The sequence below is a fragment of the Ursus maritimus genome, unplaced genomic scaffold (assembly GCF_017311325.1).
Source record: "Ursus maritimus isolate PB19 unplaced genomic scaffold, ASM1731132v1 scaffold_24, whole genome shotgun sequence".
Classification (NCBI taxonomy): domain Eukaryota; kingdom Metazoa; phylum Chordata; class Mammalia; order Carnivora; family Ursidae; genus Ursus; species Ursus maritimus.
This window is the reverse complement of record NW_024424897.1, coordinates 35,736,403-35,759,565: the sequence shown is the minus strand read 5'-3', so window position 1 is coordinate 35,759,565 and position 23,163 is coordinate 35,736,403. Positions and strand designations below refer to the sequence as shown.

At 41.0% G+C, this 23,163-nt stretch overlaps 1 protein-coding gene across 5 annotated transcripts in view; it reads right to left on the bottom strand.

Annotated features, from left to right (window-relative positions):
• The window catches only part of TADA2A (transcriptional adaptor 2A), a 68,164-nt gene that overhangs the window by 37,971 nt on the left and 7,030 nt on the right, over positions 1–23,163 (bottom strand). For 2 of the 5 annotated variants that reach the window (XM_040640954.1, XM_040640956.1), the window contains 5 exons: positions 20,670–20,772; positions 12,156–12,309; positions 7,491–7,618; positions 1,278–1,384; positions 118–177 (listed from right to left, as the gene is read on the bottom strand). In XM_040640954.1, coding sequence (XP_040496888.1) covers positions 118–177; positions 1,278–1,384; positions 7,491–7,515 — 192 coding nt within the window. In that variant the 5' untranslated portion in view covers positions 7,516–7,618; positions 12,156–12,309; positions 20,670–20,772. Of the gene's footprint in view, positions 1–117; positions 178–1,277; positions 1,385–7,490; positions 7,619–10,104; positions 10,172–12,155; positions 12,310–20,669; positions 20,773–23,163 lie in introns of those variants that run through there. The other 3 variants (XM_040640955.1, XM_008695437.2, XM_040640957.1) reach the window with 2 other exon arrangements.

The window sequence follows — 23,163 nt, the reverse complement described above, 5'->3', positions numbered from 1 at the left end:
CCTAATTCAGAAGAGGAGGAAAGAAAAGGGAAGGAGATACTTGGAGATGAAGAAAAATAGACATTCCCAGTACAATATTTGACAAATGAACGGAAATTCCCTCAACTTCACCATTACCATGATCTCGTAAGTATGATCACTTTGATGTTTCTTGTACTCAAATCCTCGCGTGAAACACTGCAAAAGAAAGGAAAAGTAAGTTACCAAAAAGCTACTTTTTGAAATGCTTTCTTATAGGATAAAAGACAGTTTGGGGATGCTCTACTCTTATCATGAGTTTTTAAGAATTCATTTAAAGTTGTCTGCAGCCACAAGAGGATGGTTACATTCCTGATCACAGCTCTTTAGTGGCCCTCAGAGAGGAAAAAATAATCTGAAAAAAAGACTTTTTCCTAGGACATCTCCTCTTTTGATAAAGCATAAGCCCTGGAATCAGACTGAGTAAATTTGAATCCCGGCTCCAAACTTAAACTATTTAGGCAATTCTAAGACATGTATTTTTTCATATTTTAAAACTCTAAAATGAGGATTCATCTTTTAATAAAAAGTAGAACTTCCATCAGCCATTTATCATTTCTAAAATTGGGATGCTACTTATAATTGATAGCGTCTTGGGTCCAATAAAATATGGTATTTGCTGTGTGACCTTGAGCAAATTACTTAAACTCTCTTCACCTGAGTTTCCTCTATAAAATGGGGATGATAATCATACCGACTTCATAGGGTTATAGTGATGAACTAAAGGTTAATTCACGTAAATTACTCAAAAGAGTGCCCGACAACAAAGTAAGCCCTTGTAATTAGTATTATTACTATCATCACCCACAGAATGATTTGTTCCCTTGTCACCTGCCCAAAGATCACTCTTCAATAACACTGTCATTGGTGCTATCAAAAGGAATAATCCACCAATTCTGTTTCCTGTAGTCCCAATACTTTATTTTTATTATTTTTAAAGGTTTTTATTTATTTGACAGAGAGACAGAGAGAGAGCACAAGCAGGGGGAGTGGGAGAGGGAGAAGCAGGCTCCCCACCGAGCAGGGAGCCCAACTCGGGGCTCAACCCCAGGACTCCGAGATCATGACCCAAACTGAAGGCAGACGCCCAACCGACTGAGCCACCTAGGCGTCCCTGTAGTCCCAATACTTTAAATATACTGGCAAAAACAGTGTTGAGCATTAAACTGATATAGAGATGTAGAATTTTCAACAGTCTGTGTCATCCACCTGCACTGTTCCCCAACTTTTCACTGGTAAAACGTGAATGGAAGAGTTACCTGTAAGCAGAGGAAAAAAGGAGGTGGCCCACATTCAGCACACTTGATATAAGGCTCCATGAGGTAGGAGGAGCAACCTCGGCAAGGTGGCTTATCAGAGGGACCATCTAGAACAAAAAGAAAAATATATCAGCCTCAAAACATGTTATGATTACCAAAGTGCAAGAAGGTGAAAATCTGCAAATAACTACACAGGTGGTGAGCTGTGCAGAAGACTCAGCTTGTCTTGGGGACCAGATGAGCTCATTCTAAGTAAGAAAAAACAGAAATTACATTCCTTTTTCTTTCAAGGCAGCTCTGTTCCTTCCTATAGTAGTATCTACTACTCTAAACAGCATTAAGTAAATTTCTCTGCAGAGAAACTTACAAACATAAGCTTTCTCTCCTAGTTATTTTTCTGGGAAAGAAAATGTCACATACTTACACAGCACACATATGTGTTTTTAGATAAAACACATCTGACAAAATGTTAATGACTGTTGAATGTAGGTAGTGGCCAACTGTACTGTTCTTTCAACTTCTCTATAAATTTACAAACTTTCATAATAAAAAGTAGGGGTGAAAAACTCCTTTAAATATGTTTTGTGATATACTACCTTATATCTGAGTTGAGATTTAAACCCAGGAAAGCTCCTTTTCTCTCACGGTAAGCAGAGAGCACGGCTCATCTTCCTCTGGTTCCAATGACCGTATTGTCTCCGAAATATTAAGGCAAGAAGTAAAATTTAAACTGTCTGAAGTGATAAAAAAGCAAGTATGTGTGTCCCTGGTTGCCCCAAACTCTGCCTCTCTAGAGTCAGGGCAAGCTAGCAGAGTTGTTCTCAGTGATGAACAGCAGGAGTCTAAGAAAACACAGGCTTTGAAGGTAGATGAAAGAATTTAATCTGCTTAGCCTGAGGCAGGATTTCTCACATTCAGTAATAGCATTTTCCTTCCTAAAGCCCAAGAAACACTCTTCAAGGCACCTTTCCCTCCTTCAACTGATTATTGTTCTTTTCATTTTTTTTTTCTTTCTTTTCATTTGTTTCTAAATGAAGACCTGGAGGAAAATAACAGGGGAAAGAAACATAATCCTTCTGGCAACAGCTTCAAAATAAATATATAGAACAGCAACTACCCCACTTCTCCCATTTTAAATTTTGACATGGAAGAACAAAAACTGTTTTACATTAAGTGCCATTTTTACCAAATTACCTTCTTCCTCACATCCTTTTAATGATATAAGCTTGCTTTCCTTTCCTTAGGGGGGAAAAAGGTAAAAAGCTTTCAAACCCTTATGTCAAGAAGTAATTATTTTGTAAAAGTAACCCCATTTATAGTTTTAAAAAACTTTAGACAACAAAAGCATAAAGTCATCCTCTATTACTATTTTGAATTCTAGCCTTTCTTGATGTATGCGTGTGTATATATTTTAACAAAAGTGATATTATACGTGCTGTTTTATAAGCTTTTTTTTTTTCACCTGACAATATACTGTCAACATCTTTCATGACAGTATATCTTCCTTGTTCTTTTTAATGAATGAATAATATTCCATTGTATCAATCATCTAACCTAATAGTTTTCAACTGCCCCCTAGGAAGACATTTTGGAAATCTGAGGAAATGCTTTTTTTGTTGCCACAATAACTAGTGAGCACTACTGGCATTTGGCAGGTGAGGACCAGGGATGCTAGATATCCTACAAGACTCCAGACATTCCTACACAACAAAGAAGTGACCTGTGTCCTGTACAACTTTCAAATATCCTACCTGACATTCAAAGTTGGTTCATAATTACATGACCAAGAACCTAATTCCATGTTACCTATAATACAAAATGTTCTTGACAATTTTAATATATATTTAATTTTTCAGGAAGGCAACTGCATGTACTTTTACAGGAGATTATATCTTGTTTTGTTCAGAACTTTACCAAGAGTTATTCAAGCTTGTGGGATTTCTGACTCACCAATACAACACACATGAATCACTGTGCTTTTGTAGTTTGAAGATTCACGGTGATTCAACATATGGGTGCAAGCATCTGACTACTTAAGTCATTATGTCTTCTACTGAAATCGTGTCTAAACATATTGAGATACATATTATTTTATAATAAATTACATTAGTTCATTATTCTCTTTTGTTTATCCTTTGTATTACACTTAGGGCATTATTATTTCTGTTTCTTTGACATCATGGGTGTAGATGTGTTATGTTATCTATGTATTTCATTTCTAAAGAGCAAATGGGCTTTAAAAATATTATAAAAAGAAAACATGGGGTCTCGTAAGGTTGGAAACTACTAATCTAATCAGTTCTCTACTGGTGGCCATTTATGTTGTTTCTAATTTCTCACTATTATGAAGAATGCTGTTGTGTTCCTCAGAATATATATTTTTCAAGAACTAGAACGGTTGAGCATACAGTTTTTGATACACATAGCCAAACCATCCTTCACAAAGATATTCTAGAACTTTTCTATAACCTAAGATTTTCTATAACCTAAGAGTAAGGAAAGGCTTTTTTTTACCATCATTCAAAATCCAAAGGCAATGAAAGGTTAATAAATCTGACTACCTAAACAACACAAACAAAAAATTTCCTTGGCAAAAAACACCATATGCAGCATAAAAAGGCAAATAAGCTAGAAGAAAATATCTGAAAACATATTACAGATAAAGGGCTAAAGTCTCCCATATACAAAGAACTTTAAAAAACTGGGGGAAAAAAGAACAAAAATCCTATCGCAAAAAAAATGAAGAGATAATTAGAAAAAAAAAAGAAAGACCAAAAAATGGCCCTTAAACATATGAAAAGACACTCAACTTCACTCATAAGAGAGAGCTAGACTGAGATATAACTTCTCACCTATCAGACTGGCAAAAATTCAAAAGCTTGATAATACTTTCTTAGTAAGAATATGGAGAAATAGGCATTCTCATATACTGCTGATGGGGATGCATTAGAACATTATTTGGAATTACAAAAAGTACCTAGATATCCAAATACTGGAGAATAGTTGAATAAACTATGAAGTACCCACACAACGGAGTACTATGCAACTATAAAAAAAATGAGGAATGAGAACAACCTTTACAAACTAAAACAGTATTTCCAGAAGATTCTATCAAGTGGAAAAAACCAAACTTCAAAAAAAGCACACATAGCACGCTATCTTTCCTGTACAAAAGGAGGGGAAAAAACCCCAAACAAACACATGTATGTCTGCTTATCTTTGCAAAAATACAGGACAGCTAAACTAGAGAACAATGAAGTTGGATACCTACAAGGGGTTGGGGGAGGGGGAATGGAGTGGAAGAGACATAGGAAGGAGTAACAATTCTCCAAATATGTATTTTTGTATAGTTTTGACTTTTGGAAGCATACTTACGTTCCCCAAATTTAAAAAACTGAATCAGTAAATATAAAAAGGGAAAACTAAAAGCACTATGAACAGATGAACCTCACAGTATTTCAAAAGACTACTATAACCACACTGAAAAGAAAAAAAAAATCTAAATAACTTATGGACATTTAACAATGTACCTTCAGTCTTGGGTGATGCAAACAAATCCTGAACTTATTGAAGGAGGTCTGTTTTATGTAGCGGTATGTGAAAAGCAACTCTGACATAATTTTGGATGTATTAGAAGACTGAGCAAATGAATAAATGTGCTGATGTTGGGTGCCAAGGTTCTCACTGAGGAAAGAACACACAAATAAGGAATGGGCGGAAACAAGAAAAAAGCTTATGAAGATGAATAGGAGGTATCAATGGGAACTCGATTTCTTAAAAGTATATGTATGGGTAAATATGTATATATGTTGGTGTATATGTACATAGCATATATGCATGTGTTTTTCATAGCTCTGTGGGCCTAAGAGCCAAGATACAAAACATGCTGGTAGCAATGACCAGATCTTAGTCTCTAATATTAAAAGGAATCACGGCTTCTCAGAGAAGTGGCTGATTCCAGGGGTGGGGCAGGGAAGATATAAGATGCACCTGGAACACATAGCCAAAATGTAAGGAGATGCTCAAAAAAGTGACAGGTGTTATTAAGGATGCAGGAGCCAGAATGAAGGCGCTCACAGGGGTCAAACTGGGACATTCTGAGAACCAAAATAATTTAAGTAGGATAATGAATTATAAACCCTTAAAAAAATAGGAATTCGCGTGTCCATGCTTACAATAAATAAATACGTCAAAATAAGGGAGACAGGTCTCTTGATTGTATAATCAAGAAATTATATAATATGTATTATTATATATTACATGTAATAGATATAGTTGTATAGTAACATATAGAATTATATAAGTGCTAACTAGCAAATGTGGAGAGTGCTGGAGTTGAAAAAAAACATCATTTTGCAAGATATTAAAGGCTGGATCAAGGAAAAATCATAATGGATGTTAAATCGAGAGAAATTTTGATGAGGAGTGGGATACTTTATGGCCTGGAAGTATCTCCCTATGGCTTGTTTATTTATACCCAAGGAAAAAATACAAACTATATAGTGGAGAACTCAGAGATACTATGACTGGGTTTTCAAAACCATTATCACCAACGAGGTGTAGAGCAAGACCAAACAAACCCAAAACAAGAAACCTCAATTTTAGGGGCGCCTGGGTAGCGCAGTCGTTAAAGCGTCTGCCTTCGGCTCAGGGCGTGATCCCGGCGTTCCGGGATCGAGTCCCACATCGGGCTCCTCTGCTGGGAGCCTGCTTCTTCCTCTCTCACTCGCCTGCTGTGTTCCCTCTCTCGCTGGCTGTCTCTCTGTCACATAAATAAATAAAATCTTAAAAAAAAAAAAAAAAAAAAAAAAAAAAGAAACCTCAATTTTAAAAAGAAGGAGGGAGGAAGGGCCTATCTTCTTCAAAAGTGTGAATGTCACTAAGGACAAAGGCTGTGGAAATGTTTCAGTTTAAAGGAGGCTAAAGAAACATAGCAACTTAATGTAAGACCTGACTCCTGTGTCCTGTATTAGAAGGAAAACAACACCATAAAGGCCATTGGTGAGTCAGCTTACAAAACTGAATAAACTAGATGGTAGATCGGATAAAAATATTTTATGGATGTTAAATTTACTAGTTGATAACCCTACTAAAGTTATATAACAGAATATCCCTATTCTTAAGAAATAAACACTAAAGTGCTTAGGAGTAAAGGGCCATGATACATGTTCCTTACCCTTAGATTATTCTGAAAAAAAAAAGGGGGGGATATCCATATCTATTTATACATAGTATAGTATACAGATATTATTACATACAATGTATATAATATGTATTTATAAAGAAACAAAGAGAAAACACACAAATAGAGTAAGAAGTTAACAGTGTATGGGGATTCTTTGTATGATTCTTATTCTTCCAACTTTCCTATAAGTTTGAAATTACTTCCAAATAAAAAGTTTAAAAAAAAAAAATATATATATATATATATATATATTTTTTAGTATTTTAAAAAGGGAATGGGGGTGGTTTCAGGTTACACTTTCAGCATCAGGAAAATTCATTCAGGTTTTCTCCATGTGTAAAATGAGAGATTTGAACTAGATGTGTTTGAAGACTTCGTTCTTTCCTAAATTTATATAAATAGGTGTGATGAGAGAGTAAATAAGAGGTCCTTTAAGAAACTGCTAAAAAGGAAATACCCCAAAAGTGCTTTTCTGTTTCTTCTCATTGGGACACTACTAACATAGTTTCTATTTCTGCCGAATCTCTTATTATCAAAAACAAAGAAAAGGCAGTGTATTTTTTTCCCCATAGCTGTGGCTGCCTGAATTTATTTCACACACACCCCATAATTTTCTGCATTATTATTATTGTGGTTCACTCTTAGAACACAAGTTCCCCCTAAAACGGAAGGGGGTGAGAAGTATGTCTTTTATTCTACCACTGACATTATTTTTCATCAAGGCATCTAAAGTATGTTATTGGTTCTAAAGACAAATACAACTGCTTTCTTAAGTCTCACTGCAGGTTAATCATATTATGCCTCAGCATAGTTTTCTTACAAGACGTAGGGTGATATGTTTGTGTCATGTGTTTAGTGGGCAATCAATAAGTATTGGTTAATTTTATTTTGATTTGATACTCTTATTCCTTTAGGATTAGATTTGTAGGGCTTTATTTAACTTCAAAGTGCTTATTTTTCTTCTTTGATCAACTTCCACTTGAGTTTGCTGTTAATATTCACCTGGGACTTGTTCCCACTATACTTACTGCTAAAGGAACCCAAACGGTCCATTCCCTAAAATTTGCGAACAGTCTTGTTTTGATCTTCCTCAATGCAGCGTTCCTTCAAGGAGATGTCAGAACTGGGCAACACATACACCAAACTTGATGACCCCCTATGAACAAACAAAAGTGGCATATGGATCAGAAAATAATTCAAAGGGACAAGATGCAAGAAGACAATGCAATGTACTCAATTCTACCACATCCTAGCCTTGTAATGCTAAGCAAATTATTTTATTTTTTTAAATTTTACTTTTTTTTTTTTTAGATTTATTTATTTTAGAGAGAGAGAGAAAGTTCATGCAAGAGCAGAAGGAGGGGCAGAGAGGGAGAAAGAGAAAATCTCAAGTAGACTTCCCACTGATTGTGGAGCCTGACACAAGGCTTGATCCCACGACACTGAGATCATGACCTGAGCCAAAACCAAGAGTTGGACACTTAACCGACTGAGCCACCCAGACATCCCTGTTTTACTTAATTAAGTAATCTCTACACTCAATATGGGGCTCGAAGCCATGACCCTGAGATCAAGAGTTATATGCTCTTCTGACTGAGCCAGCTAGGCTCCCCAATTAGTTTGTCTTTATAAGCCTGTGTCCCCCTCTGTAAAGTGGTTATGAGAAACAGTATCTACCTCCTAGTTATTGTGAGGATTAAATACCAAAATCCACATAAATAATGCACTGTGGTGCCTGGCCCGTAGTGAGCCCTCTATAAAGGCTACATATCTCTAATAAACAACTACTGTTTTTCTCTACGCAGTACGACTTCTCTCCTTAACCCTCTTTCCTTTGGGAAACTGACTCACCCACATTGCCTATGGTTCTGGTGGGGTTACCAATCACAATACTCTCTACCCCACCCCCAAAGCTAAAGCAGCCAGATTCCTTATGAAAATCTCAATTCTGAGTAAGACATATAAGGGCAGAAATCAATTGGAGCCCAGCACTCATTAGTCAAAGAATTTGGTCCATGAGCTCTGGCTATTGAGATCCCAATCCCCAAGGGTGGCCCAACTGTTTAGATTTTTTTCTCATTTCTCTATCTTTCTAATAATACTTTAATATGAATGACCTTCTGTTACTAGAAACCAAGGAACCCTGTATATTACAACATATATTTGTTCACTTACTCTTTGAACAAATATTTAATGTTTGAACAATGTACAAAGTATTTTCTTGAAGGCAGAAATGAAATCATACTTTGCCCCAAGTCAAGAAAACATCTCTTCTTCTTGTATAGTCCCACAGCTTCTTAGCTATCTCTTTTCTGGCATCCCATTGTGAGGATTACTTCTGAACGCATACTTTTTCCCATTTCTAGACTAAATGAAAGCAGGGACTACTAGCCAATACACATCTGTATGCTTCAAAGTGCCAAATACAGAGAAAGAACTCAATATTAACAAAACATAATGGACAAATGTTAGTTTTACAAAAGGTTAATTCATCTTTAGTTCTCCTGGAGAGACTTCTTTCACCTGGTACCCTGAGCCCGGGGTATAATTCATCCTTAAGCCTATATGACATTCAGATAACATGGCTGTCGATGAACTTGTCTTTTTTGAAGTGGGCTGGGATAGAATGGTTCTCACCCTGCTCTAGTCCCAGGAAGAGTTAGTCTCTGACGAAAAATGGGTTTAGCAAGTGGTATTATGCAGTCAATAATAAAATAATGCCCAACATTTACTGAGCTTTTCTCATATGCCAGGTACCATGGTACCACTCACTGTATGTGGATCATCTCTTTGAATGCTCACAACCTTCAGGGATGCTGCTTTTTCAAAGAAGGAAAGGAAGCTCTGAGAGACTGCTACTTGCACAATGTCTTAAAGGTAGTGAACCGCAGCGACACTTTAACAAAGGTTAATAGAGATAGTCAAGTAAAGAATGTATAAACACTGCATGTCATAAGCACAATATCGCAATAAGCAGAATTTTTTTTCTTTCTTTTCACAAGAGACATTTCTGACACTAACATCCATGAAAGGATGGATAGTAGCTCCAAATTAACATCTGACAAATTCAAAGTTACTGGGAGGAGGAAGGCAGGCACCGCGAAGAACGGTGTTCGCTGTGGTGGAGAGGCCAGGTTTGGAGTTACGCAGACAAGGCGAAGCTCCTCACTTCGTTCCTTAAGCTGTGTGATCTTGGGCAAGTCATTTTACCTGAGCCTCAATAGGCCTCAGATCCAAAACAGAGCTTAAACTACCTAGTGTGCAAGGCCTATTTGATAAACTCGAAAAGTAACATCGGTCAGGGGCAGCACACAGAGCGGCTGTTCTTAGCGTAATCAGGCGCACCCCCGCAGAGACAGGAATCCCGAAGCTCCGGCAGCGCAGGGCCTCCCAGGGGCGGGGCGCACCAGGCACGCCGAGGGGCGGGGCCGACGGCTCAGGCGAGCTCGCGCCGCCCTCCCCCAAGCGCGGCGTGGCCCGGCTCCGCAAGCCCGCCCGCTCGCCTGCCGCGTTTCCCTCGGAACCGCCGGGGCCCGCAGCCCGCCCCCGTCCCCGCCGCCCCTCGCCGTCCCCGCCACCCCCTCGACTGCTAGAGGGGCTCGCGCCCCGCCGCCACCCACCCGGCAGCGCCTCGTGCCTCACCTCGCCGCGTCCCACTTCCCCGCGCCGAGGAGCCGCCAGCCGCGCGCGCCCCCGGGCGTACGTGCTCGCTCTCGAGCGGCACAGGCGCGAGCGCGCCGCCGCCGCCACCCCTCCCCGGCCCTCGCGGTCTCGCCGCAGCCGCCGCCCCCTCGGCCCGCGCCCCGGCCTCGCCGCGCGCTCGCCGCCGTCCTCCGGCAGAGGTCCGGGGGGATAGGGCGGACTGAGCAGCTTGCCTGACTCGAGCCCGGGCAGCAGTCCTTTTTGCCTGAGGCGCGTTGCGGTCGCCAGAGGCTTGCCGGTGCGTGGCGCCGTTCGGTCCGCTCCAGAGTGCGGTGAGGTGGAGCGGGCCGGTACCGTCCTGCTTTTGTGTTTCTAACATTCTCACTCCCCCCGCCCCTGTTGCAGCGAAGGCAGCTAAGGCCCTGCGGGTCTTGCAGTGCTGCTCGTGGATTAAACAGACTGAGTGGTGCGAGGGTAAACTGGGTACGTTTAATTCAGATGCTTCTGGAACGTCGAAATTCTCTTCTTTGGAAAGAACCATCCCCTCTTTGGGCTTCAAGGGCGCAGATTGAGGCGCAATGGTGAGAGGATGTGGTGGTCCACTCTGATGTCAATCTTGAGGGCTAGGTATGTCCCAACATCTCTTATTACTACTACTAATTATGATAATAGCTACCATTTGTCGAGTATTTATTGCATGCCAGGCATTGTTACAAAGGAGGTGGCATCCATGGTGTCGTTTAATCTTCAAAAACAACCTTATGAGGTAGGCACTATTATCCCCATTTTCCAGGTGAAGACATTTAGACTGGCTTATAAATAGCTTGGGAACACATGGCTAGAAAGTGTTGGGAAGAGGATTCCAGCCGTGGTAATCTTCACCATTTATGCTCTTACATCTATTTAGAAGTCTGTCTTTCATGAATTTGCCCAACCTCTCTTTAAATTCATTTGCATTTTCTGCTGGTGTGGCCTCTTGATTCATCTTTTAGTGTATGAATGCTACAAATTCGTTCTAAAAAATAATCAGAAAATTCGCACAAACAAAAATTCACACCAGCTCCCACTGTGTTAAAATAAACAGTTAACGTTTTGGTATACTCTTCCAGACATTTTCCTATGCTTCATGTCAATAGATACGTTATAGTGTAGTTTTACATTTGACATATCCTGAATCTATTTAGTCATTTAGTCAACAAATATTTAATGAGCAGACCCTGTTCTAGGTGCTGAGAACTCAGCAGTGAACACAACAGTCTCTGCCTCGTATAATAGTGGGGGAGATTGATACAATACACATATTACTAAGTAATAGATAATGCCCAGTAATGTGGCAAGTTTTATGGGAAAAAATCAGAATAAAGCCATAAGAGTGATGTGGGCATGGTCTTTGAGATGAGGTAGACAAGAAAGGCCTCTTAATTGAACGAACACATAAGCAGAAACCTAATCATTAAGGGAAGCAGCACGTGGATTTCCAGAGGGAAACTACTCTAGGAGAAGAGAAGCAGCAATTCTAATGGCCGAGATAGGGACTTGCTTGGCCTGTTGGATAGGAAGCAAGGAGACCAGTGCAGCACAGCAAATTGCAAAAATAAGTTGTGAAACAGGTAGAAACGAGATCATGCATCATCTTGTAAGCCATGGTTAGACTGGATTTTGGGGGGATGTGGTGGAGTACCATGCAAGGGTTGAGAGCAAAGGAGTGATCGGATTTTTTTTTTTTTTTTTTTTTTTGACTGAAGGAGACTTCTATTTAGGGTTTAACAATTTGGAAAACTTATTTTGCCAAGGAGTGTGGATTCGAATTTCATGGATTTTAGAGCAGTTTCTTTGCAGAGATGGCTCATGAAAGACTCCATGGTGTGTGGTGGGGTAGGTAGTCAGATTTATTTTTAAAGGATCACTCTGGCAGCTCTGTGGAGAATAAGATGGTAGAAACATTAAAGTGACTCCTTAAAGCATTAATTGTCCTTTTACACAGTCATCATTCAACAGTTTTATCAACCTTGGTGTTTCACCTACACCTTTACACCTCTACAACCACTCACCTTCTCCACAAAGAGGAGATCCCGTCAGACAGTTGAGGACTTATCTTCATGTCTTTGTCACCTAAACTGAAGTTTTTTGAGACTGGGTAGGGCATATATCCAGATTTGGATGTCATGATTGTCAACAAATTGAATATGAGTCATCAATGTTGTACTGTTGAGGAAAAAAACAATCCCACATTAATACTGGGATCTATTCGTTAGAAACATAGCATTCAAGCACCTGAAAATTACCCTTCTGCTTCAGTTGATGTTAGGCTCTCATTAGAATTCTAAGCCCCAATTTAGTCATTGTGTTTAAGAAAGATGTGGAGAAATTAAAATGCACAGTGAGAGCAAGGATAACACTGTTTAAGGCAATGCTTTTCTGGGTTTTTGCCTTCAGCAATGTAGTGGATAGTGGCATCAATTATAAGGCCAGCTACAGGAAGAACAGATTTGGAGAAGAAATTAAATGTTCTGTTTTGGATTTGTGTTTTGCAATCTGAATGGAAATGATATTATTAGATATATATTAGAGCTCAGAGGAAAGGCCAGGACTAAAGTTGTATAACTGTATTACAATTGTTTCTTTGGGTGTGTGTCTTCTTTAGACAGAGCTTGAGGACACACACACTGTCTTTTCTTCTTTGTAACTTCTGTGGCCATAAGTGCATCCTGGACAGATATTTGTAAAATGAGCAAGTAAAGGCAAAGGTATGGACGAAGTCACTAAGGCAAAATGTATAAAGTAAAAAGAGAACAGATTCCCTGCTTTCACTGGAGGTCCAAGTACCTGAACATGATTTATAACTAGGGTGACCAGAAGTCCCAATTTGCTCAGGACAGTCCTGGTTTACTCCTGTTGTCCCTTATAATTAGTAATATTGTCTCATTTCACTCTCAGAAATGTCTCAGTTTGGAGGCGCCTGGGTGGCTCAGTCAGTTAAGCATCCAACTCTGGATTTCGGCTCAGGTCATGATCTCAGGGTCTTGAGATCAAGCCCTGCACCGGGCTCCGTGCTAGGCATGGAGGCTGCTTAAGATTCTCTCTCTTCCACTGCCCCAACCCTCACCTCTCTCTGCCTCTCAAAAAAAGAAAGAAAGAAAAGAAATGTCTCAGTTTGTACAATAAATTATATGGGCAATCTTTGTAGAAGGCCCTTTAGGAACTAGCGTCCTCATATTTCTTTGTCAGCACTGCCCCATGTTGTTCTTCATTCCCCAGCCAGACAGAAGGACCTCCATTTCCCCTCATGCACTGTTACTTCCACGCTTCCTTTGCCAAGGTACCTCCAATTCAACTTAGATATCACTTCCTCAGGAACATCTTTCCTGACCCCCCAGACTCTGGGTTAAGTAACTCTCCAGTATGCTTCCAGAGCACCTGGTACTTAGCAGAGATGACTAAGTGCCTCCTTTCTCCCCTCACTAAACATGTCTATAAAGGAACCTAAAAAACATCTTTTTAATATCACATATATATCTATTTTAGAGAGGGAGACAAAAGGGGGTGGGCAGAGGGAGAGGGAGAAAGAGAATCTTTAAAAATTTTTTCAAATTTATTCATTTGAGAGACAGTGAGTGGGAGCATGAGCGGAGGGGAGAGGGAGAGGGAGAAGCAGACTCCCCACTGAGCAGGGAGCCCAACGTGGGGTTCAATTCCAGGGCCCTGAGATCACGACCTGAGCTGAAGGCAGTTGCTTAACTAACTGAGCCACCCAGGTGCCCCTGGAGAGAGAGAATCTTAAACAGGCTCCACGTCCAGCACAGAGCCTGACATGGGGCTTGATCTCATGACCCTGAAATCATGACCTGAGCAGAAATCAAGAGTCAGATGCTTAACCAACTGAGTCCCCAGCACCCTTGAAAAAACATCTTAAGACAGAAATTTATATTAATAATGTCCCAGATCGGTTTATGTTGAATTAATATTTTTGAAGATTGACCTTCAGGACAAATTGGTATCACATTCCCCAAGCCCTCCCATTCATTTTTTAAAAATATTTATTTATTTATTTATTTATTTATTTATAGAGAGCATGCTCAGGAGGCAGGGCAGAGAGGGAGGAAGAGGGAAAGAATCTCAAGCACACTCCCCGTAGAGTGCCAAGCCCGATGCGGGGCTCGATTCCACAACCCTGAGACCATGACCTGAGTGGAAATTAAGAGTCGGATGCCTAACTGACTGAGCCTCCCTGGTGCCCCAAGCCCTTCCATTCTTTTTTTTTTTTTTTTTTAAAGATTTTATTTATTTATTCGACAGAGACAGGCAGCGAGAGAGGGAACACAAGCAGGGGGAATGGGAGAGGAAGAAGCAGGCTCATAGCGGAGGAGCCTGATGTGGGGCTCGATCCCAGAACGCCAGGATCACGCCCTGAGCCGAAGGCAGACGCCCAACCGCTGTGCCACCCAGGCGCCCCAAGCCCTTCCATTCTTAATGGAGGAGGTTGGCCTTTGAACTTGAAACCCAGCAGGGAAAATTGTATCCTACTGCAGGGTCTATAATATAGCTGCCATTGACTGAGACCACAATATCCCAACAGCTCCTCTTCAACTGTTAAGCTGCTATGTTTAGAATCAGAAGTGTAGTTTCTGAACTTCCCTCCCTATGGATATGATTCTCTATCATTTCTAGTTACTCACTTGTCCTGAGTGCTGAAAGTCTTTATAAACCTTATCTCATCTCATACTAATTTTTCTTCTGAGGTGGTTCTTTGTAGTTTGGTATACAAACAGATAAAAACAGAAAGTCTAAAAGTCTTCTTTCTTCTGGGTTTCAGCCTCCTCTCCTTTAAGCTTTGAGGCATACCTGGTACATGTAAGTTAGCCAGAGATTTAGGTCCTAGAGCAGAGTCCTTAGCCAATTACTAGGGCTCTTCAAGGCAAGGGATCTTCCTGTGATGCACTCAGAAGTGAGGATTTCACCCCACAAAAGGCGAGAGCCTCAAGGATTACAGCTCTTCGCTTTCAGCTCTGTGACTTCACACACACTAAGTCACTTTCCCAGAAGCGCAGGCCCCCCTCTGTGGCCCAGTGCAGGACTGGTACCAGCCTCCTCAGGCTCTGCTGCTGCCTTTTGCATCTGGGAGCATTGCCTTCCTCCTTTCTGCCCCCTTACTCCACCCTCCTTTATTTTTCTCTCTTTGTGACCACCCTCGTCAAAGGAGTAAAGGAAACCAATCCTTTTCTTTCCAGAAGGCTCCTAGACTGCTTATTTAACTTGATCCACCTCAGCTATGACCAGTCTGTAGAGGCAAGGTGGAAGCACTCCTGCTAATCTATTTACAGAAATGTAAGGCCTATATAGCCATTTCTCCACATAATGGCATGTCTGGGTTGCTTCTGCCTTGAGGAAGAGGGCCCTAAAGATCTCAGAGGTGAACAAGAGGGGGAAAAAGTTTTTTGCTAAAGGGCCTTGCTGCATCCTACATTACAAATAAGGAACAATAAAGCTCAGAAAGGTAAAACCACTTGCCCAAAGTCATTTAGTGACTAGGTAGCACAGCCAGCATGAAAACCAGATCTGGCCAAATAAACTACCTTTGACTCTTTAAAACTGAAGAGTTAGCAGATATCAGGATTTTCATAATGCCGTAGCCATTAAGCTGAGTGTCCATGAATCCAGGCTTTTGCTACCCATCTCTTCCGCCTCTTCCTCACCACCCTGACTTCTTTTTAATCTGTACAAAGTACAAAATATCTGTCTCATGAGTCCCTAGGCTTTGGGTTGAATCCAAAAAGTTAAGTGAACTAGGAATGTATTGCTGCTGAGTGACTTCTGTTTATCTGAAAAATTGAACTACAAAATTTAACTACTACCCTTTACCACCTTCAAGTATTTAAGCAAGTTATCTTTCTGTGCCTTTTTTCTCCTCATGTGTAAGATGAAAATTATAATACCTAATTCATTAGAGTTTTGTAAGGATATGACCATATATATAAAATACCTAGTTCATGGTGGGAGTCAAATAAATTATAATTGTAATTCTAATTCTAGAAGTGCTCCATAGGATGACCCTGGGACTTGTTTAGAAGTTGTAGGAGGCTAGGTTGGTCAGTGCTCAACATTAGAATTTTTTCATTATTTGAATCATTTCTACGTACTAGAAACCTGTTTCCAGAGCACTGAGCAATTAAATAGAATTTCTTTCGCTGCTTGGTTCTTTAGCACCTTACTATACCTAAGTAAGGGAGTGTACTTTATCTCACAGGTCACAGAACAAATGCATAGTTGCAATCAAGGTTGGATAATCCAGCTTTACCTGTCGTGCAGAGCAAACTCCGGAGCTATGTCCCATTTACTTAATGTAAATAGTGAACAGACGTAGGCATTGTAAGCAATTAACTGTTGCTCCTGTTCCTTAGAGTACAGACTGTTCCTTAGAGTACAGAATGAGTACTTTACCATTATAATCAAATAAAACTTACAACAAGGTTAATCTGATGCATATTTAATGATACATGTAATTGTTATTGTGCTGCATGATAATTAGGCCTTAAATGTTAAGCTGTTTCCATAAATGACTGTAATTGGTTGTTTTTACACAGCAAAACACATTTTTTAGTGTTTGTCTGCTCACTTTATTAATTTTCTAGAATCTGTAATCATGCCAAGGACAACAGTTTTCCCTGAGTCTTTACTGTTTAATCATGAATTCACACACACACAAACACACTTTCAAAATGACACAGCAGGGTTCTCATCCCAATTCGATATTAAAAATAGCTATCGCTCAAGGCTTTTTATATATATTTTCTCATTTTAGTCCTTAAAAACCCATTAAGGGAGGTGTTGTTACTCCCATTTTACTGATGCACAAACTGATGCTGAGAGAGTGTAAACAGGTAGCATAGTAGAGATTCAAACTTCTATCTCCAACTCGTAACCACTACTTTGTACAACCTCGGAAGTTGATGGATCCCAACCAAGATATGTAAAGATTTTTTTAGGAAGTGGACTGGCTCCTGAGAAATACCAAATATGTATAGTATATCCAAAGGAAGAATGAGTCATCCTGAAAGAGGGAGGCGTTAGTAGTGGAAGGTTTGAAGCCTACAGAAGCTGACTTCCTGAGTGCCCATTCAAGAAGAGTCTTGGCCAATGAATTTCACACATAATCGCCCTGTTACAGGCTGTGATATTGTAGAGACACCATATCAGCCTAATGCCATCAAATATCTGAATTTTAGAATTAACCCAACTAATTCTGATTCCCTAAGAAAGAATCAATATGGGAGTTAAACTAGTGTTTCTCAAGCTTTTTATCATTATTGTCAACCCTGAAGAGCCTTTTAGATGTTTTTTTCCCAAATTGCTTCCCCTAGTGAAGTTTTAATACTATAAATATGCCAGATAGATATCTATTTATATACTATATGTCTACCTGTACTTTATATATAAAGAGAGTAAGATTTTTTTTGCTCCTCAAGAATTAGTTTTTTTTTTTTTTTTCCTTCCATGGAGAGTGCAAACAATTACTCATGAATAATGCAGCTTCCCATGCAGGCTTACCTTCAGGTTCAGGATATGCTAGTTATACAGAGAATAGTATTTTTTACCTATGACAATTATATTACTAGTTGTAAGTAATAAATTGATAAATTTACATATAAGCTTGGTTAGTGTGAATCTGGTCCTAAATAATGGGACCATTCTCCATGTGTGGAAAATTTGGGTTTCTAAGCCTGTAAAACAGCCTGAGGGGCCTTCTGACAGACAGCCTACTAGTCTTCTACAGAACATATCTTTTTATTTGAAACTTCTAGAACATTCTTTTTTGTTTGTTTGTTTTTAAGATTTATTTATGTATTTGTCAGAGAGAGAGAGCACAAGCACGGGGAGAGGGAGAAGCAGGCTCCCCGCTGAGGAGGGAGCCCAATGTGGGACTCAGTCTCGACCCTGGGATCATGACCTGCGCTGAAGGCAGATGCTTAACTGACTGAGCCACCCAGGCATCCCACTTCTAGAACATTCTTATGTCTTCATTCCTTTACCTTGTAAATATTATTTAGCCCTACTCTAGGACAAGGACTATGCCAGGTACTAGAGATTCAATGACTAATGAAATAGTCTCTTCTTTCAAAAAGATGCTCACAGTCTAGGGGCGCCTGGGTGGCTCAGTTGGTTAAGCATCTGACTTCGGCTCAGGTCATGATCTTGGGGTCCTGGGATCGAGCCTGCAGCAGGCTCCACACTCAGCAGGGAGTCTGCTCGTCCCTCTGCCCCTGCCCCCGCTCATGTGCTCACATTCTCTCTCTCTCTGAAATAAACAAAACATTTTTTTTAAAAAAAAGATCCTCACTGTCCAGTTGGGGAGACAGATATGCATGGAAATAATTACAATACAAGATAACATGTGTTTTAACAGATGTATTAGATACACTAAGAGCTCCAAGAAGAGATTAGTCAATTGTAGGGAGAATTAAGGTGTAAGTCTCTGGAAAGTGATGAGTTAAGTCTTGGAGAAGGGTGGGAAGGAAATTCCAAGCAGAAGGAACAAATTATTCAAAGGACAGAGGCATGAAATAGGGTGGCCAATTGGTCTATATGATTGGAGTACAGGGAGCAAGAAAGGAGGGCCACTGTGCATGATGCCATATGGGTAGACAGAGGCCAGACCATAGTGGGTTTGACCCTTTACTCTCTCAGTGGCCATGGAGAGCCACTGAAGCATGAGTGTTATCATTCATCTGAGTTTTAGACCTTAATCTCTCTGGCAGTGATGTGGACTAAAAAGTAGCAAAATGAAAGGCCAGGGGGTTCAGCAATCCCAAGTAAGAGATGATGAGAGCTTGAACTGGCACCATTGGAATGGGGATGAGGAAGAAGAAATGGATTTAAGGCATTTAAGAAGCAATTAATTAGGGTGCCTGGGTGGCTCAATTGGTTAAGTGTCTGCCTTTGGCTCAGGTCATGATCCTGGGGTCCGAGGATCGAGTCCCACATTGGGCTCACTGCTCAGCAGGGAGTCTGCTTCTCCCTCTGATCCTCCTCCCTCTCATGCTCTCTCTCTCTCTCTCAAATAAATAAATAAAATCTTTTTTAAAAAAGCAATTAATTGGGGAGAGAAAAGTGATAAATGGTAGAATTAAAAATGATTTTCCAATGTCCAGCATATTTGACTAGATGGATAATGGTGCTACTCACCAAGAGAGAGAACATCAGGCAAAGAGCAGACCTGAAGGGAAAGGGGGAGGTTTTGTTTGGGATATGTTGAGTGTGAGGTGTCTGTAGGATGTACAGGTGACCTTCACTAGACAGATTCAAAAGCTAAGGGAAAGGTCTAGGTCAGATACATGGATTAGGGAGTTAGCACAAACAGGTGGAAATGTTGAAGCCACAGGCTGGCTCAGTCAGTAGAGCATGTGATTCTTGATCTTAGAGTCATAAGTTGGAGCCCCACGTTGGGTGTAGAGTTTATTTTAAAAAAAATTTTAGGGGTGACTGGGTGGCTCAGTCGGTTAACCTTCTGATTCTTGGTTTTGGCTCAGGTGATGAGTCGTGGCATCCAGGTCGTAGGATCAAGCCCTTGTGGGGCTCCGCTCTGAGCACAGAGTCTGCTTGTCCCTCTCCTTCCCCTTCTGCTTCTCCTCTCTCTCTCTCAAATAAGTAAAATCTTTTTTAAAATTTTTAAATCTTTAAAATAAAAATATTGTAAGCCATAAACTATGTGTAGGGACGGTCAAACAAAGTTCTGATTTTTCCTATGGTGACCTCTGTGATTATATCTTCATCATTATTATTTTGCTGCCCCTGACTTGCTCGTGCCCTAAGTACATGTTTATTCACCTGTTCAGTAATCTAGCAATATAGCACTGAAAGTACATCAAAGAAAATGAATTAGTCAACAGTGCCAAATACTATGGAGAAGTCAAAGATAAACGTTAAAAAATGCTCATTGGAAAAAAGAAAAAGTACTAATTATACAAGCATGTAACAATAGAATGTATAGAAATAAACCAAAATAAGTACAGGAGCTTAGTATATAGTAAAGGTGGGCTACTCAGTAAATGGTGTGGACAATTGAATAACCATCTGGGAAAAAATAAGTGTCAATTTGTACCTCACACCAGGATAAACCCCACCTTTATTAAATATTTAAATAAAAATATAAAAATTGAAAACAAGAGTGTCAATTTGTACCTCACACCAGGATAAACCCCAACTTGATTAAATTTTTAAAAATATAAAAATTGAAAACAAAATATGACAAAACTCGTTTAGAATCTTGGCACGGGGAAGGAAAATCTAATTATGATTCAGAATACAGAAGATGTAAAAGCAGAGGTTAATAATTTGACTACACACAGCTCACAATTTCTGCCAAACAAACTAACACCTTAAGCAATGTCAAAACGTAAGTGGCAAAATAGAAAAACGTTTGCAACTCATATCACAAAGGGCTAATCCTCCCTATAAAAAGAAGTAGATAAGGAAGAGGTCAACCAGTCAAGCGAAATATCAATTGAAGATGTAAATTGCCAGGGCTTATATGTAGTGGTTAAGAGAGTAGAGATTTTGAGGTCACCTACCTGCGTTGGAATCCTAGCTCTGTCACTTACTAGCTCTGGGACCTTGTGCAAGTGGCCGATCCTCCATTTTCTCTTCATAATATGCAGATAATAATTGTAGTTCCTTCAGAGGAAGGAAGGTTGTTCAGAGGGTTAAGTGAGGTGGAGCCCAGGCTGGTGACTCACGGTGAAAGAAGGGAGGACACAGAGAGGATGGGTTATAAATTTCTAGGATCGTGGCACCTGGGTGGCTCAGTCGGTTAGGCATCTACCTTTGGCTCAGGTCATGATCCCAGGGTCCTGGAATCAAGCTTGTGTGTTAGGCTCCCTGATCGGTGGGAGGGAGGCCTGCTTCTCCTTCTCCCTCTGCCCTTCCCCCTGCTCATGCTCTCTTTCTCTCTCCCTCTCAAAATAAATAAATAAATAAAATCTTTAAAAAATAATTAAAAAAAATAAATTTCTAGGATCTGAGAACCTTCAAGGGAAGAGAGTTCAGGAAGAGAACCAACTCAGCCCCTATTTGTCTCACCTTTCAGGAAGGCCAGTTATTTATGAAATTCCTACACATCTCAGACACAGTTCTAGAACTAGGGACACAATGTAAGTAAACAGGCACAGTGCCAGCTCTCAATGTATCTCATCTCTATGAGAGAGGCGTCTATCAAATGCCACAGGAGAACAATGACAAACAGATGAATTCCATGGAGGACATTTACGCAATAAACCTGGTGGAGTTTGAGAGGTCAGGGAGGACTCCGTGGCAGAGGTAGCTGTTGAGCCAATATCTGAAATATGAGTAAGAGTTAAATAGGCAAAGAGTAGTGAAGGAGGGGGAAGGTGCGTTATGGGAGTGGAAACGGTGTTGGAGCCTCAGAGAACAGCATAGGCCCCCAGGCAAGAAAGAAGGAAACTGGTCCACTGTGGCCGAAGCTAGAGGAAGGGGAACGGGGAGGGGAGATGAGACTGGAGAAGGAGACAGGCTAGACTATTCAAGGCCTTAGCAGTCTCGTTAAGGATTTGGGGCTTTATCCTGATAGCAGTGGGAAGCCCCTGGGTGGTTTTTAGCAGAGGAGTAGCACGATTAAATTTGCATGTTGAGAAGCTCATTCTGGCTGCAGTGTGGAGAACTGTGTACAGATTAAAGAGAAGCAAGAGAGCAAGTATGGGAGAGGAGTTAAGATGGCGGAGGAGTAGGGGACCCCTTTTTCAGCCGGTCCCCTGAGTCAAGCTGGATAGGTACCCGACCAGCCTGAACATCCATGGAATGAGCCTGAGACGCAGGAGGATACATCTGGATCTCTACAAATGAACATCTCCAGCGCTGAGTATTGAGGTACGAAGCGGGGAGCTGTGAATCCGTGCAAGATATCAGAAGATAAACGGAAGGAGGAGGGAGCCGCCACGTTCGGGCGCCGGGAAACGGTAGCCACCTGCACGGGGGAGCGGGAGGACTTGAGGACCAGCACCCGCGAGAGAGCAGACTGGGACCGTGAGCCGGGGAACGCGCGGGGGCGGCTGGCGGCTGGCAGTGTTAGAAACACAAAGGACAGAGACGCGCTGGCCCTGGGAGTGAGGGCTGGGACGCCGGGTGTGGGGCGCACATCCCGGAACACTGCAGGGTTGAGCAGCACCAACAGAAACAGAGTTAAAGTGGCCAGATCATCAGTGGAGAACGGTCCACGATCCCTCTGTTCTGAGACAGAGGCTGAGATTTGGCCACTGCTGCTCTGACTCTCAGAAGAGGCACAGCAAACCGCCAGGGAAAGCCGCCAGAGAACAAAAGCCTGGAAATACTGGCTCACAGTGTGCCCCCCCCATCCCCCTCGCAGGGGACACGAAGACTCTACCCAAACAGGGTTGCATGAGTATCGGCGTGGCAGGCCCCTCCCCCAGAAGGCAGGCTGAAAAATCAAGAAGCCCACATCCCTAAGATCCCTATAAAACAAGGGCGCACGGCCTGGGTCCCGATCAATAATTTCAGCTCTGGACAACCCCACAACCTCTCCTCATCAGAATGAAGAGAAGGAGAAATCCCCCCCAGCAAAGGAAAGACAATGAGTCTATAGCCTCTGCCACAGAACTAATGGATATGGGTATAACCAAATTACCAGAAATGTAATTCAGAGTAACAATGGTCAAGATGATGTGTAGACTTGAAAAAAGTATTAACAAAAATGTTAATGAGAATATAGAATCTCTAAGGGCGGAAATGAGAGCGAATCTGGCAGAAATTAAAAATTCTATGAGCCAAATGCAGTCAAAACTAGAGGCTCTGATGGACAGGGTGAATGAGGCAGAAGAACGTATCAGCGAATTGGAGGATGGGTTAGTAGAAGAGAAAGTTAAAATAGAATCTGGACTTAAAAAAACCCACGCTCAAGAATGTAGGTTACGGGAGATTACTGACTCAATGAAACGTTCCAATGTCAGAATCATCGGCATCCCTGAGGGGGTGGAGAAAAACAGAGGTCTAGAAGAGATATTTGAACAAATTGTAGCTGAAAACTTCCCTAAT